General features: G+C 40.1%; 1 protein-coding gene across 13 annotated transcripts in view; it reads left to right on the forward strand.

Moving 5' to 3' along the window:
* Positions 1 to 11,647, forward strand: part of FBLN2 (fibulin 2) — a 111,597-nt gene extending 99,950 nt beyond the window's left edge. For all 13 annotated transcript variants that reach the window (XM_038185839.2, XM_072044424.1, XM_038185836.2 and 10 more), the window contains 6 exons: positions 2,252 to 2,380; positions 2,899 to 3,024; positions 4,430 to 4,546; positions 5,370 to 5,498; positions 9,547 to 9,670; positions 10,722 to 11,647. In XM_038185839.2, the coding sequence (XP_038041767.2) occupies positions 2,252 to 2,380; positions 2,899 to 3,024; positions 4,430 to 4,546; positions 5,370 to 5,498; positions 9,547 to 9,670; positions 10,722 to 11,079 (983 nt within the window). In that variant the 3' untranslated portion in view covers positions 11,080 to 11,647. The remainder of the gene's footprint in view (positions 1 to 2,251; positions 2,381 to 2,898; positions 3,025 to 4,429; positions 4,547 to 5,369; positions 5,499 to 9,546; positions 9,671 to 10,721) is intronic.
* The last annotated feature ends 1,960 nt before the right edge of the window (positions 11,648 to 13,607 follow it).

Below are 13,607 nucleotides of genomic sequence, written 5' to 3' on the forward strand. Positions count from 1 at the left end.
GGTAGGAAATCATAAAGTGAGAACTGAAAAAATAAAGACACAGCAAATCAGCACTTCTGCTAGTGATGATATCCTAAAGATTTCTACTTAACTTCCCATTGAATAAAAGGAAGGGTAGAAAATAAAAAATATGCTTTTGTGATGGTGGAAGAAGCTAAGTTTGAGGCTGTCTATTAATTTGATCACAGCTATTGACCTGCAGACAAAACTAGTGGTGTAGACAGAAGACTCCAGTCAAAAAAGCTTCCACTTTCTGCTTTTTGCTCTTTTCTGCCCATCATGATTTTTCTCCCAGGGCTCTCCAGGCTATCCTTTGCCAGTGAGAAAGTGAGGAAGATTTGGAAGCAGTAGAAGACAGGGACAGTTCGCATGTAGCTGAAGAAATTGAGAAACCTTCCTAATATAGTTCCGGGGGATTGTTTCCTAAACTTAGGACATAGTAGTGCAGTCTCATTTGCTGTCTTATATAGCAGCCTGAAATATTATGGCTGTTACAAAAGGAAGGTCCAAAAGACCTGTCTGTCTCAGCTCTTGTATAGAGACATTTCTTAAGCTGACTTTAATCAGGCCTGTTTCAGCAAAATCAAAAGGACAAGGTAAATTTGCACCACCAAGCCTGGTGAGCCTGAAGTTTTTAGGGTTACCACCATTCCAGCATCCAGTAACCATGCAAATTGAGCTGTTCTGAAGAAGCATGTCACAGAATCACGGAATTCATTTCTCTTGAAAATGTTCATTCTTTCTGATTCAGTAAATGAGTTACTAAAAAAACTACCTCTTACATTTAACTGAAAAATACTGTACCTTTCATGAAATTTAGTGTAATCCGGATGAGATAATATCTGAGAACTAATTAAAGGCTGAAAGCAATGGAATATATAATTTTGGATAAACTCATGAAATGGTTGCAGTATGAATTAATTGCAAATAAAACAATTTACAGATGTTTATTTGCATTTTAAAACTTCCTTGGTCCGATGCTACCTGTGCTCTTAGAAAAAAATGAGAGGACAGTGTGTCAGCAGAAATCTGTGAGCCTGTCAGGAATCCCTTGCTGGGCGAGTGGTATCCCTGCCATCGCTAACCCCAGTGCCAGCAGGGACCGCATTGGCAGGAATTTCAGCCAAAGTATGGAAGAAGATATTTGTCTGCGCCTCTCACCAGGGTTGATAGTCCTCACTTCCCCAAATCCAAGTGTCTGTGATAAGTAACTTGTTTCCATTTCTCTGCCATTTACTCAGCAAGTGACTGCTTTCCTGAGCATTCTCCAAGGCTGTTGCTTGATGTGGAGCCACCCAGGAACCCTTTGAAATGAAATAGAATTTGAATTTATGGCTTGAAACAGGGCAGCGACTGAAAGCACTGCTGAAAGGAGAACCCCCCAGCTTTAGACTGCCATCCTAATTAATTGGACATGAACAGGGGCTTGGATTGTCAAAGTAGTTGAAGATGTGGATAATTGGAAGGAAGCAGGATCTGGTGGCTTAGGAAATGGCAGCACTCAGAGCTCGAAGAAATACCAGTTTCTGTGGGTTAATCAGATTTTTTGATGCTTGTCACAGATGGTAACAGGGATTTGTTAAATACTGATGAGCTATTTAGTCATGTTGCAAGTCCTGTAAATCAGCCTGTATTGAAAGCTCTCATCTTTATCTGAGGATTTGTAAAATGAGGTTGGAAGTGGTGCATGTGAGTGGAGGAGCAACTAATTTGTTTGTATTGCATTTCAGATGAGAGACCATGAGGAATATAAAAATGTGAGTTGATTGAGAAAAGAAAAAAGATCAACAGTGGGAAAGAGCAAAAGGTAGACAGCAGAAGCAGCATTGAAAGGGCAGCTGGAGATGAAAATAGCAATTGCTTTAGTTCAAGGGATGAGCAGAATTTCTGGCTAGTTCTTGTTTTGCTTTAAAAGGCTTGAAGTGACTCACACAATGGCAGAACATCAGAATAGGATGTTTAAATGTCATGGTTTGATCAGAATCAAAATGTGTTTACATTGAAATGCAGAATATGCTGGAAAGCTCCGCTGCATTTCAAGTTGTCATTTTGACTTTAAAATAATTTATTGCTTTTCAGAAGTTTAACTCAGAGATATGTAAAGCTGACTCAGAATAGCAGAGTGAGGAAAAACTGATATTCTATCTGCTTTGTCCAATGGACGACCCTAACAGTTTCTGTTCCTGTTACTGAGTTATTTATTTATTTTAAAAAACAGCATTTAAACTAATTGCTCCCTCTGGTTCTGCAGATGTGGACGAATGTCAAACTGGTGTACACCGTTGTGGTGAAGGACAGATTTGTCATAATCTTCCTGGGGCTTATCGCTGTGACTGCAAGATGGGCTATCAGTATGATGCATTCAGCAGAACCTGCATTGGTATGTAAGGCACAAGATCAGATGAAACAACTGATTGATTGAGCCTTGGACCTCAAGGCAGTATTTAGCACTATTGTAGTGTGCAGTTATTAGTTCTGCAATGCAGTGTCTCAGAAGATAATGGAATCACCTCCAAAAAGCCGTTGTTCAGTCAACCAGCCACTTAGAGCTCTGCCACTCTGTGCTATGAGTACGGACCAAGTGTCCTTGGGTTTAGTTTGGCTGCAGGTTATCGATTAAAGTCAACTGCAAAATATTTTCCTATAGGTTACGTTTCTCCTGCTGTTTAAACTTATCTTTCTGAAGTCTTAACAACTTTCTTCATAAGAGACCATGATACAGCACTTTGTATTTTATCACTACTGTACACCAATTAGAGCACAACGGCAGACAGCATAAAACCTGTGGTTGCAGCATTTCATGCTCTGCAAATCAATCTCTGACACTTTTTAAAAACACCCTCCTGCATCTCCTTTGATGCTTTTGTTTATAAGGTGATTCATTTGTTATCCTGGCAGATATAAATGAGTGCTGGAATTACCCTGGACGCCTGTGTCAGCACACATGTGAGAACACCCCTGGGTCCTACCATTGCACTTGTTCTTCTGGTTTCCGCCTGTCTTACGATGGGAAGCACTGTGAAGGTACGAGACGTGTTTTCCATGAAGTATTTGCGCTGTAAACTAAGGAACTCTAGAGAAGTTGAGGTGAAATGCAAATATTAAGTAAGCCTGTGATGTATGCGTGCTGAAATTTGTAGGTGCTGAATTAAACATTCAGACTGTCAGATAAGAGTTGTCAGATCCTAGTGCCTTGCACTCACCCAGTCAGCAATGCACCTGAAAGGCTTCCCCATCGCTCCCAAGCAGTGTGTGTGCCCCAAGTGGTGGGCAAAGCTGCTGGGTCCACACAGCTGATTAAGTGTCAGTACGTTATTACAAGGTTAAGACACAAAGATTCATTCTGGGCACCTTTTCTTTCTCCCTGTTTTCTTTTTACTGTCAACTTATTTATAGCAGTAGTCTCTAGCTTCCATGTTTTCTCAATAAAACGGCTAAATGATTGGCTGTTAATGTTCGACCTCTGCTTTTGAGCAGCTGTGCCTTCCCCAGCACAGTCACCGTTTAGAAGCTATGTCAGATGGTTTGTTTAGGTAATTGGACTTTGGAAAGTACTGAAGTATAAAGAGCAGAAGGCATTGTGGTTTTAGTGTATGCTGAGACACTCTTCTGGAGTTAAAGAGCATCTCTTATGAGAAGCCTTCCAATATATGTGGTTTGGATGTTTACAGTGTTTACAAATTAATCAGCTCTCACTGCAATGAAAATCTCTCTTAGTCTTACTTTATTTTCTTTTATCAAAATTTTGAAGCTGATGTAAACTAATGTTTTTAAAATATATAGAGTGTGCAGCAATCAAAATATTATAGTGGCACATATTTTCTTCTGCAGTCACTTTTGCTGTGATTTAAACACCCAAAAATTCTCTAGGAGCTTTTGGATTTAATTTAAAATATTTCATCTAGAACGAAGCTTTCATTATTTTATCTTTGCTTCTCCACTTTCTTCCTTTCACTCACATACTTTTTCCTTTCCTTCTATTTGAGAGAGAAAGAATATAATACAGTTGAAATAGGAGACTTTTCATTCAAATTTTATTAAAAATGAATCTTAGTAGTGACAAAACTTGAAAGAAAAAGAAGATTTTGAATTGAATGGAATTTTCTGAAGCTTTCTGTGATTTCTTAGGCAGTGGTTACAGATTTTTAAGTAACTGTAATGGATAAAGTCTGAAACAAATGTTTATATGCATATATATGTTTACATTGGCATATACAGAAATGAAATTTAGGTGGAATTCACATCCTTATGCTTCTTGGCATCCTGCCTAGGGAGCAGACACATCTCTGGGGGACAAATTCAAATTTGGGGGACATCCTTATCCACAACGTCCAGAAGGATCTAATAGCTGATCTTAGGGGCAAGAAATAGTGAAAGATTCTGTTCTGAACTGTTGTAGCAATTTCTGTACCTTTGTTTTTGGATACAGATGTGAATGAATGCGAAGCAAGTCCCTGCAGCCAGGAGTGTGCCAATGTTTATGGTTCCTACCAGTGTTACTGCAGGCAAGGTTTCCAGCTAGCAGAAGATGGTCATTCTTGTAAAGGTAAGGCTACTGCTTGGTCAGGCAAAATTAAGTGCGTGCACACTCTAACAGCAAGTGCTGTCCAAATTTCCACAACATCTAGTGCTGCACAGGTGATGCCTGAGGATGATTGTGAGTTACACCCTGCTGCAGAGAAAGCAAAAGAGAACTTCAGCTATTGGAAAATTCATTTTCATGCCTACTTGGGGCTGGAAGATGTCGGTGTGACCATATAACCAGTGACACTACTGATTCATGGGGCTACAGCTAATGACTGAAAAAGTTAGGAGGGAAGAGATATTTATTTATACTGCACTGGCTAAAACATTTAGCTGAGACTGGGTGAGGGCTTGCTTTGCTGGTGGTGGGTTGCAGAGTGATCAGAATGGAGGCAGGAAGGGCTTTACCTTTTCCTCTTAAAGCTACCAATACTGACACATGCTTTGGAGAGTCTCTGTTCAAGAAATGCTGAAGAAACCCATGTTCTTCCAAGCACAAGGCAGCTCCCCAAGCAATCCTACAGGAAGAATTTCAGAGGTACCGCGATGAGATTTTCATACCCAGATGTGCTAAGACTTACTGTGCTCTTCCATGAGTCCATGAAGCACTCATGTTCAACATTTCAGAAAGCACAATCAGCCATCCAAGACCAATATCAAACCTTCGTGGTTGCATTTTTTAAGAATATTCTATAAATGTTTAAGTTTATTTTATAAATTTGCCATATAAGAACTTCCTGGTGTTCTACAGCCTCACTTTTGAGGTGACTGTTCTTTCTTTCTTTTTTTTTTTAATGTGTTTGTAATTGTGGTGTTTTTGTTGTTGTTGTTTGTTTGTTTTCCAGATATCGATGAGTGCACGCAGAGTGCAGGCATTCTTTGTACTTTCCGCTGTGTGAATGTTCCTGGTAGTTATCAGTGTGCTTGTCCTGAGCAGGGATATACCATGGCAGCAAATGGAAGAACCTGTCGAGGTAATGAGGAGCTTGATGAACTGAAAGCATTATGTCATGAAGGTTTAATCCTTGGAATGATCTAAGACATTACAATTACTCAATCAAGTCTCCATTTTGGATATTAGTCATTGTTAAAAAGCCAGTATTTGACAAAATTGACAGATATTGGTATCTATGATGTCTTTTTTTCTTTTTTCCCCGTGCTAGAAACAAGTAGTGAGGCAGCTATAGATGTGAGCTGGTTGTTTAAGTGCATTCCTAAGAGATCTCCCTTCATCATCCAAACAGGGGCATCTGATTGCTTGCACAGGCAGTATGTGCACCTTGGCTCATCAGATCTGTTTATTTAGAGGTGCCAGATGTTCAAATCTGTGGCTTCATTAAAAGTTGCAGTTTCCTGCCCCAGAAAACTAGGAAAGAGAATGCAGGAGCTGTAATGGGGATTGGAACATTCAGGAGTCTGCCACATAGGCTTAAATACGTTGGTATTCGGAGATGTTAGTGTAAATGACATGTATCCTCCTCCCACACACCCCTTTTCTTCAGGATTATAGAAACATATTCTGGGTGCCTCGTGTTTTTCATCTGGTATGCAGCTGTCTGGTTTTGAAGTAAAAATCCCCCATTTCCAGAGGATGCACTGACTGTGTAATGATGATTGAAGATCTGATTACCTTTATGTACTCTACATGCATTCCTGCAGTCGGTTACGCTAACTACCAGGCATTTCCTGCTTTTAGTTTTTCAGGAACCCTTCACATAACTTTTGGTTAGGTATCTCCTATTCTCCTATGCTTAATTTATCTTCTTAGTGGTAACTGCAGTGAATTTGCGCTGTGTAAATCATGAATGGCATAAGCATACTTGATCCTGCCTTTGGAGCAGAGAATTAAACTAAATGACAAAGAGAATCTTTCCAAGCTTTTTTTTTTTTTTAATATGTTTTTGAGTATGACTTCAGAACCCAACTCCAGAGGTATCCACGTGCATTTAATCCTTACGTAAAAGTCACCTTTAGAAAACCTGCAGCTATAACTTTCCTGTATTTTTTTTTTCTGTTAATTTTCAGTGCTGGCAGGTTAGTTGCCACCTCTGCCAGCACTGAGATTTGAGACGAGGATGTCTTCCAGAGTTAACAGTGTGAGTCACTGCATTAATCCGCCAGCACAGCTCTCCTGAGCTGGAGGTACCCAGGGTGCTCCAAGTGCTAGAGGTGAAAGAAAAATGTTTGCCGTATGGACCTAGGGATTGCAATTGCATTGTCTGTCATGTGAAATCCTCACTGCATGCTTATCCTTTGTGCAAATGGCTTCTATTGTATAGACTAGCCCTGCTAAGAGTTATATGTTAATGCTTGCAAAAACTTTTCAAAGATCCTATACCATCCGGGACATGCACCCTTCTTAGAGGGTGCTGCTTACTTGCAAAACTTAGCAGATGTGTAGCAATGTGTAGCAGCTTTGTGGATGGCTGGGTAAGCTGGCATTTGGTCAGGCCTTGGAAGTAACCCCTTGGGTATGTGGCCCCCCTCTTTTTTTCTTTCTTTCTTTTTTTTTTTTTTTTTTTTTTGCATGCAGTCATGCAAAAAAGTCACTGCATGACTTGTGAGCTTGTAGGGCTCACAGACAGCAGTGCAGACTTGTGAGCTCTACAAGCATGTAGTTACAGGTTTGGGCAGGCTTATGCACTGAGGTCTTCTGAACACATGCTTGGAGAAACAGTCTGAGCTGATGTCAGCTGGACTAAACTCAAGAAGATTATACTGGTTTCCACCAGGTGAGGATTTGGCCTCACTTGCTCATCATCTGACCGGTTCTGAGGAGTTACGGGTGGTATGTTCTTTGTACCCCTTTTTCAGATGAACGAGCTGAATCTCATATAACAGTCTCAACATATGGATCTTTTTGGAGAAACTGTGTATGGTATTTTGCAGCAGAGCCAAACTGGTGAAGTGAGTGTTTTCATGACAATGACTGCAATATGGAAGAAATTTTCTTTTCACCTAGGGGCACTTCTGAGAACCAGCATGGGATTTAATTTACTTTGATTCTCTCTTATTTCCTATTGTATACTTTTCTTTGCAAGACTTTCAAACCAGTCAGTGCAGTGAATGAGATCAGTTCTCATCCCAGGGGAATGGAGGCAGAGGGAAGTTATAGTTTTCCTCCAAAGAGTCTGTCTCCTCTGTGACAACTGGCAGAATTGTGGAGTCCTACACAGTTCACGTGGTTTGTCTGTTAGCATTTATTTCATTTTAAAGCCTCCGTGCGTAGTCTAGACATTTGGGAGTACACAATGTGACTGTGAGGTCTTTGCCAATATTTTCTGCTCAAGCTGGATTCTTGTTATTGCATCTGGTTTTCAGCATTTTAAGGTCCATGGCTTGGGCTTGTACATATGTGTTATTTAGGTAACCACACTTATGCTCCAGGCCATTAAGTGTCTTTGAGCTTTAAATGTTCTTCGTTGCCTTCTGCAACTTTACTTATAATGGGGAGATACTTCTATATACATATATATATATATATATATATATATATATATATATAAATGTGACTCTTGTTCTAACGTTGTTCTTAAGTTCCCATATTTCATAATAGTCAGGCTGGTGGAGCTTAGGTCTCCTGGATTACGTAGCTGTACAGCAGTGGTTACTTTGATTTGTATTTGCCCCCTGCTTCAATCCAGAGCAACCTCCGTGCATGGATAAATCCTTCTGCTGACATAGCCCGGCTTCATCGACTCTCAAAAGGCAGTGAGAAACCCCAGTTTGCTTTTAACAGCAGTCAGTTATGTCCTGATGGCATTTGTTTATTCCTGAGGGATAACTTTTTACTTATAACTTAGCCAAACAACAGGCTGTGAATGAATAACGTGTAGGCAGGCATAGGGTGTCCCTCCCCAGTCAGTTTTATGGGATCCCTTTGGGGAGGGGTGTCCCCTCCTGCAGGCTGGGTAACCTGGGGGATGCTCATTTGAGTGGGGTGTGTGGGTGTTTTACAACCTCCTCCATGAAGGAGGATCCATTACAGTCACACACACTAGGCAGTGTGTGAGGGGTTTCTAGCAGTGCCCTTTCATCGAGGACTGTCCTTGGTGCTCACACACAGTGCCTGCAGTGTGCACAGGTCCATGCAGAGCTCTGCCATGTGAGACCACTTAGCTGCTTTCCCAGCTACTGACTTACAGCACGTGCGCTGTGCTCATGCTGAACAGCATATGAGCGTTGTTTAGAAACACCTTGCAAGACATAGCCCTAGGCAAGGAACTGTGGTTCAGGGACTACCACTGACCTGTGAAGCTGGTAAAGTTGGCCCATCACTTTCAGGAAACTGTTTAAAAACTATCTTCCGTCGGAACTGCTGAGGAAATCTTACACAGCAGCTGGGGGGTGAACAGCAGCTGCAGGGTGGTCTGAGGAGTTTGGGTTTCCTCTGTCTCAGACTGCCTCTATCTGGTTATTATTCTGTTCCCTTTCAGCCTAGCTTATAATATTCCTAATGACAGATCTCTGACACATCAGGAGCAAGAGAGAAAATAACAACACAGTTCGACAGTTCTGTCTGGATGTTCGTGTTTGTTTTGAACCTTCAATGTTTTGTTTTATTGCAGAAGGAAGCTGCAAGACAGGAGGATCTTGGGTTTTAAGAACTTTTATCCTTCTGATGCTTATTCTCCACTGAAAGTTAAACCCTGTGTTGCATCAGAAGTGTCTGGAATGAGAATAGCTAGGTTGTAAGGAGTGTGGAAACGTTTGCAAAGCACATGTAAAGAAGCAAACCTCCCCTGTGGCAGAAGGCCAGCCCTGGCCATGCCATGGGTGGTTGCAGTTGGCCACGGCCTCTGCCACGCAAGGGAAGGTCTCTGTCCCAAAGCATGGAAAGGATCACATGCTGCTCACAAAGAAGAGTGGGCTCCCTTGTTTATTGCATACAACACTGAATGGTACTGTCAACTTCTATTAACTGATAATGTCAAGGAAGGATTTTTTTTTTCCACGGAAGACATATTGCAGCCCACAAGTAGTGATTACTTACCCTATCTTTTCCCTTGGATTTCTTCTTAGATATCGATGAATGTGCAATAGGAACCCATAACTGTTCAGCTGCAGAGTCTTGCTATAACATCCAGGGCAGCTTCCGCTGCCTGTCCTTCGAGTGCCCTTCCAACTACAGAAAAGTGTCTGACATGTAAGTACCGGGGTGCAGCAAACTGAGCAGCCTTGTCCCCTGGCTGTGGACTGTTACGTAGTGCTTTACCTTGGGGGTGGTTGTACATGGTTAGAGCTTGAGCAACAAGACTTTCCAAATACAGAGTTTCTGTCCATTTTTCCCTCTTCTTCCAAACCCTAGGGCCTCTCTGCTCTCCAGCTGCTGTAACAACAGCCACTGGAGCTTCAGTCATGCTTTTCCATGCTTGCCACATCTCTAAAAAGACTCTGTTTGCATTTAAGTTTAAGAAAATACTCCCTGTTGCTTATATTATTGCAGTAACTGCTAGGCTGCTCAGTGCACCACTTTCATAGTGGTTTTAGGGTTTAATATACAAATTGCATTTCCTCAGGGGTGATTGAAATGTTGAAGGGGGGCAGGATAAGAAGCTTGACAGGTTCCAGAAACATTGTAACTAGTAGCACCCGGTTCCTAAACCACTGAGAGGTCTCAGGTCCCCAAAATCTTCCTGTCTCAATGGCTGCCAGCACTTTGGAAAGCCAGAGGAAAGCCAGAAATATGGAGGAGCATGGAGAGAATCTCCTTCCTTCAAAAGTGCAAAGCCATATTCACCGTAGGAAATCACAGTTGCTTTATGACTTAAAACATACTTTTCCTGCCTTATAGAATTAGAAGCTTTGTTTGAGGAGCTTGCTTTCCATTCCCTTGTGTTGATTTTCTTAGAGCACTGTCCCAAGCTTGTGCTGTCAATGATGTATCACAGACAAGCTCTGTGCTGCTTGCAGCATGACTCTGGCTCTTGCTGTGGAGCTTCCCAACACATCTATTCCTGCCCATGATCATTGTCTTCCACTGTTGTACTCTGACAATTGTATCATTTGCCAATGCTTTATGGGCACTGTAAAAGCAGAACAAGCAAATAGTAATTACACAGCTGAAGTTTGGTGCTCCTCTTTGTTTAGCACAGGATGAAGACTTTGTTGACTTTGCACTTCTCTGAAATGCATATATTTTTACCTGCTATTACAAGGACACTGATTTATTTTTTTTTTCATTTTGCTTCTCTTAGGAGGTGTGAACGAATCAGTTGCTTTAATTATCTGGACTGCCAAAATACCCCAGTGCGCATTACCTACTACCAGCTGAACTTCCAAACTAATATCATGGTCCCAGCTCATATTTTCCGTATTGGACCATCGCCTGCCTATGCTGGAGACAACATAATCCTCACTATCAACAAAGGAAATGAAGAGAACTACTTCAGCACTCGAAGGCTGAACTCATACACAGGCATTGTCTATCTTCAACGACAAGTGAAAGAGCCCAAAGACTTTTTGTTAGATGTTGAAATGAAACTGTGGCGTCAGGGAACATACACTACTTTTCTTGCCAAAATTTACATTTTCATCACAGCTCATGCATACTGAAGCATGTATTGACATTGGAATTTATTGGTGCTATGCTCTTTACCTGTTCTACCAAAGCTTAATACTGTTGAACTGGCATTTAATGTATCTAGCCTTTATATTATTTTTCTATCATTGCTTTAAACTTTTTTTTTACTGGTTGTGTAAATTAAGTTAATTGTTTTCTTTTGTTTGTTTGTTTGTTATGTAATTCACATCTTCATTTGACAATGAATGAAAGAAGGGTTAGAAAGGCAGTACATACATTATGTTAAATGCTGGAACCTTTTCTTAGAAATTATTTTTAGGTTTAGTCACATCGGCAAGGTATTGCACTAGAGAAGAAAGTTGTTCACTTGGGAGCATTGCTGTTTGCCATTAAGTTGAAAAACCTTGAGCAATTTCTCTTTGCTACACAAACTTAGTTTGGCCCCTGAGGTTTCTCTGTGTTGAGATGCTGCATCAAGAGCTATGTGCGTACATTGATGGTTAGCTCACCTCATATTACAGGTTTGTTTCCTCCTTCCGTCTTTTATAATATGTTGCCTAAAAATATATATAAATAAAAGAAAACTCCACGAGTGAACAAGCCTATGATTGAGCCTTGCTTTATTAGGACTATTCATGTGCTAAGTTTTTGCAAGACCACAGCCTTCAGAGTGTATCATGCTTTAGGGTAAAAGCTTGCTTTGCCATTGCTAGTAGTTGTCATAGGTTCTTGAATTCCTCTCCACACAAACCCATTCTATTTAGGTTACTATAGGTGTAGATTAGATGTATTGTAATTCTTAAAGGAATGTTTTCCAAGAGAAAACAAGGAAATAATAAAATAATCAACTACTGTCCCTTATTTTAAATCTTGGGTGTACCACTAAGGAATTATTTGCAGTTTTAAATAAACAAAAGGGGAGTTGCTTCTGTTCTTCAGGAAAATTACTTCAGTTGTGTTACCAAATCACACAGAGGAAAATGGTAGTTAAATTGGCAGTATGTATTATGCCATTTAGAAATAGCACAACTTAAGTTTTGAGCTGGATTTCCTCTAGTTCCACAGGAAACTGGATGAAGTCCAAAGCTCTCAAGGCCAGATGTGGTAAAGCTTAGTATAATCAAAGTATTTGTTAGAATTTAGAAATGAACATCAGACCTCTTTTTTCCAAAGAAGAAAAAAAGCTCCAGTGTTAAAATTTACTGAGCTTCCTTTGTTCCAGCTATAATTACTCTGTAAAATGTTTTAACGGAAAAACATAGCTACAATATATTGATGTTTACTACACTGCGGTTTAATAATCTATTCTTTTCTACAGTCAATCTTGTTTTGAGCAGCATGCCCGTTTAAAAAAAAAAAATATCTTTTCTTCTGGCTTTTTATGCCATGATCAACACTTTTATTATTTTGTAAAATATTTGTTTGAAGTGCATCTTAAAATCTTGTGATCACTACCTGTAGGCTGAGAGGAAAGATGTACTGTATTCATTATATCCCAAGGCCAACTTCTACCACTTCGAGTAAGTTACTTCTTTAATTTGGTCTCCCTCATCAATAATAAAGCAGAAATCTTTCTGTATCTAACATCACAAAAACCCATTACTAGAGAAAAATCATTCCTATTCACCAGTTGTAAAATATGGGATATCTGCAAGTTTGCATACATCAAGCTTATCTCTCTTTTTTTATTTTTTTCCTATAAAAATAATTTTGTAATAGTGTTCTTCCATCTATCTTTTGTTTTCCATACTTAACAGTTTCATAAGCTTTTAGCAAGGAAGTGCCAACAGAGAAACATATTTATGCAGTTTGTCATCTCAATTAATACATATCTTACAGCTACAGGCCTGGCAAGATGAAAAGGCGACTGCAAGAAGGAGTAGGAGAGCCTTCCAGATTCATTACACAGTATACACGTTAAGTGGTGAAACATTTCTCCATGCCCCAGTGGGGCACATCAAGAGTCACTGAAACCCAGAGTTTTCCATCAGCATTAGTATTTGATAGACTGTAAATGATATTCAAGCCTTGACAGTCTTTCTTCTCAGAGAACAAATGGACAAGCCATTTGTTACTTGGAGACCTTCTGCTGACTAAAAACAACCGTAGTCAATCATATTAAAGATCTGGCAGTTTGTAGCACAGACTTTTCATTTTCTAGACAGGTAGTTGATGAAGAAAGTTTTAGGAAAGGCTTTGCATATGATTATAAGAGAAATGCTATGTTGTTTAAAAAAAAGTCTTCATCAGCACTGTGTGCAGCAGGCATTCAATATGGGTATAAATGGTTGCTTAGTGCAATGGGTCAAAGCAAAGGAAAGGCTTGTGGTAGATAATTGCACATGTTCCCAAAATTGGAAACATGTTTTATGTGACCTTTCTGAACAATGCACATTCTGTTTAATTTTTCAGGTTATTTATTCCCTATCTCTTTGAAATCTGACCTCTTTGTACTTGTCATTAGTATTTCTTGGGAGATCCAGTGATTCCAGAGACTGAGGAATTTCAAACGTACCACTGGAAGGAAGAAGAAATGAAAACCTGTGTGTGTCCTGGAGGC

This window comes from Anas platyrhynchos, chromosome 13 (assembly GCF_047663525.1).
Source record: "Anas platyrhynchos isolate ZD024472 breed Pekin duck chromosome 13, IASCAAS_PekinDuck_T2T, whole genome shotgun sequence".
Classification (NCBI taxonomy): domain Eukaryota; kingdom Metazoa; phylum Chordata; class Aves; order Anseriformes; family Anatidae; genus Anas; species Anas platyrhynchos.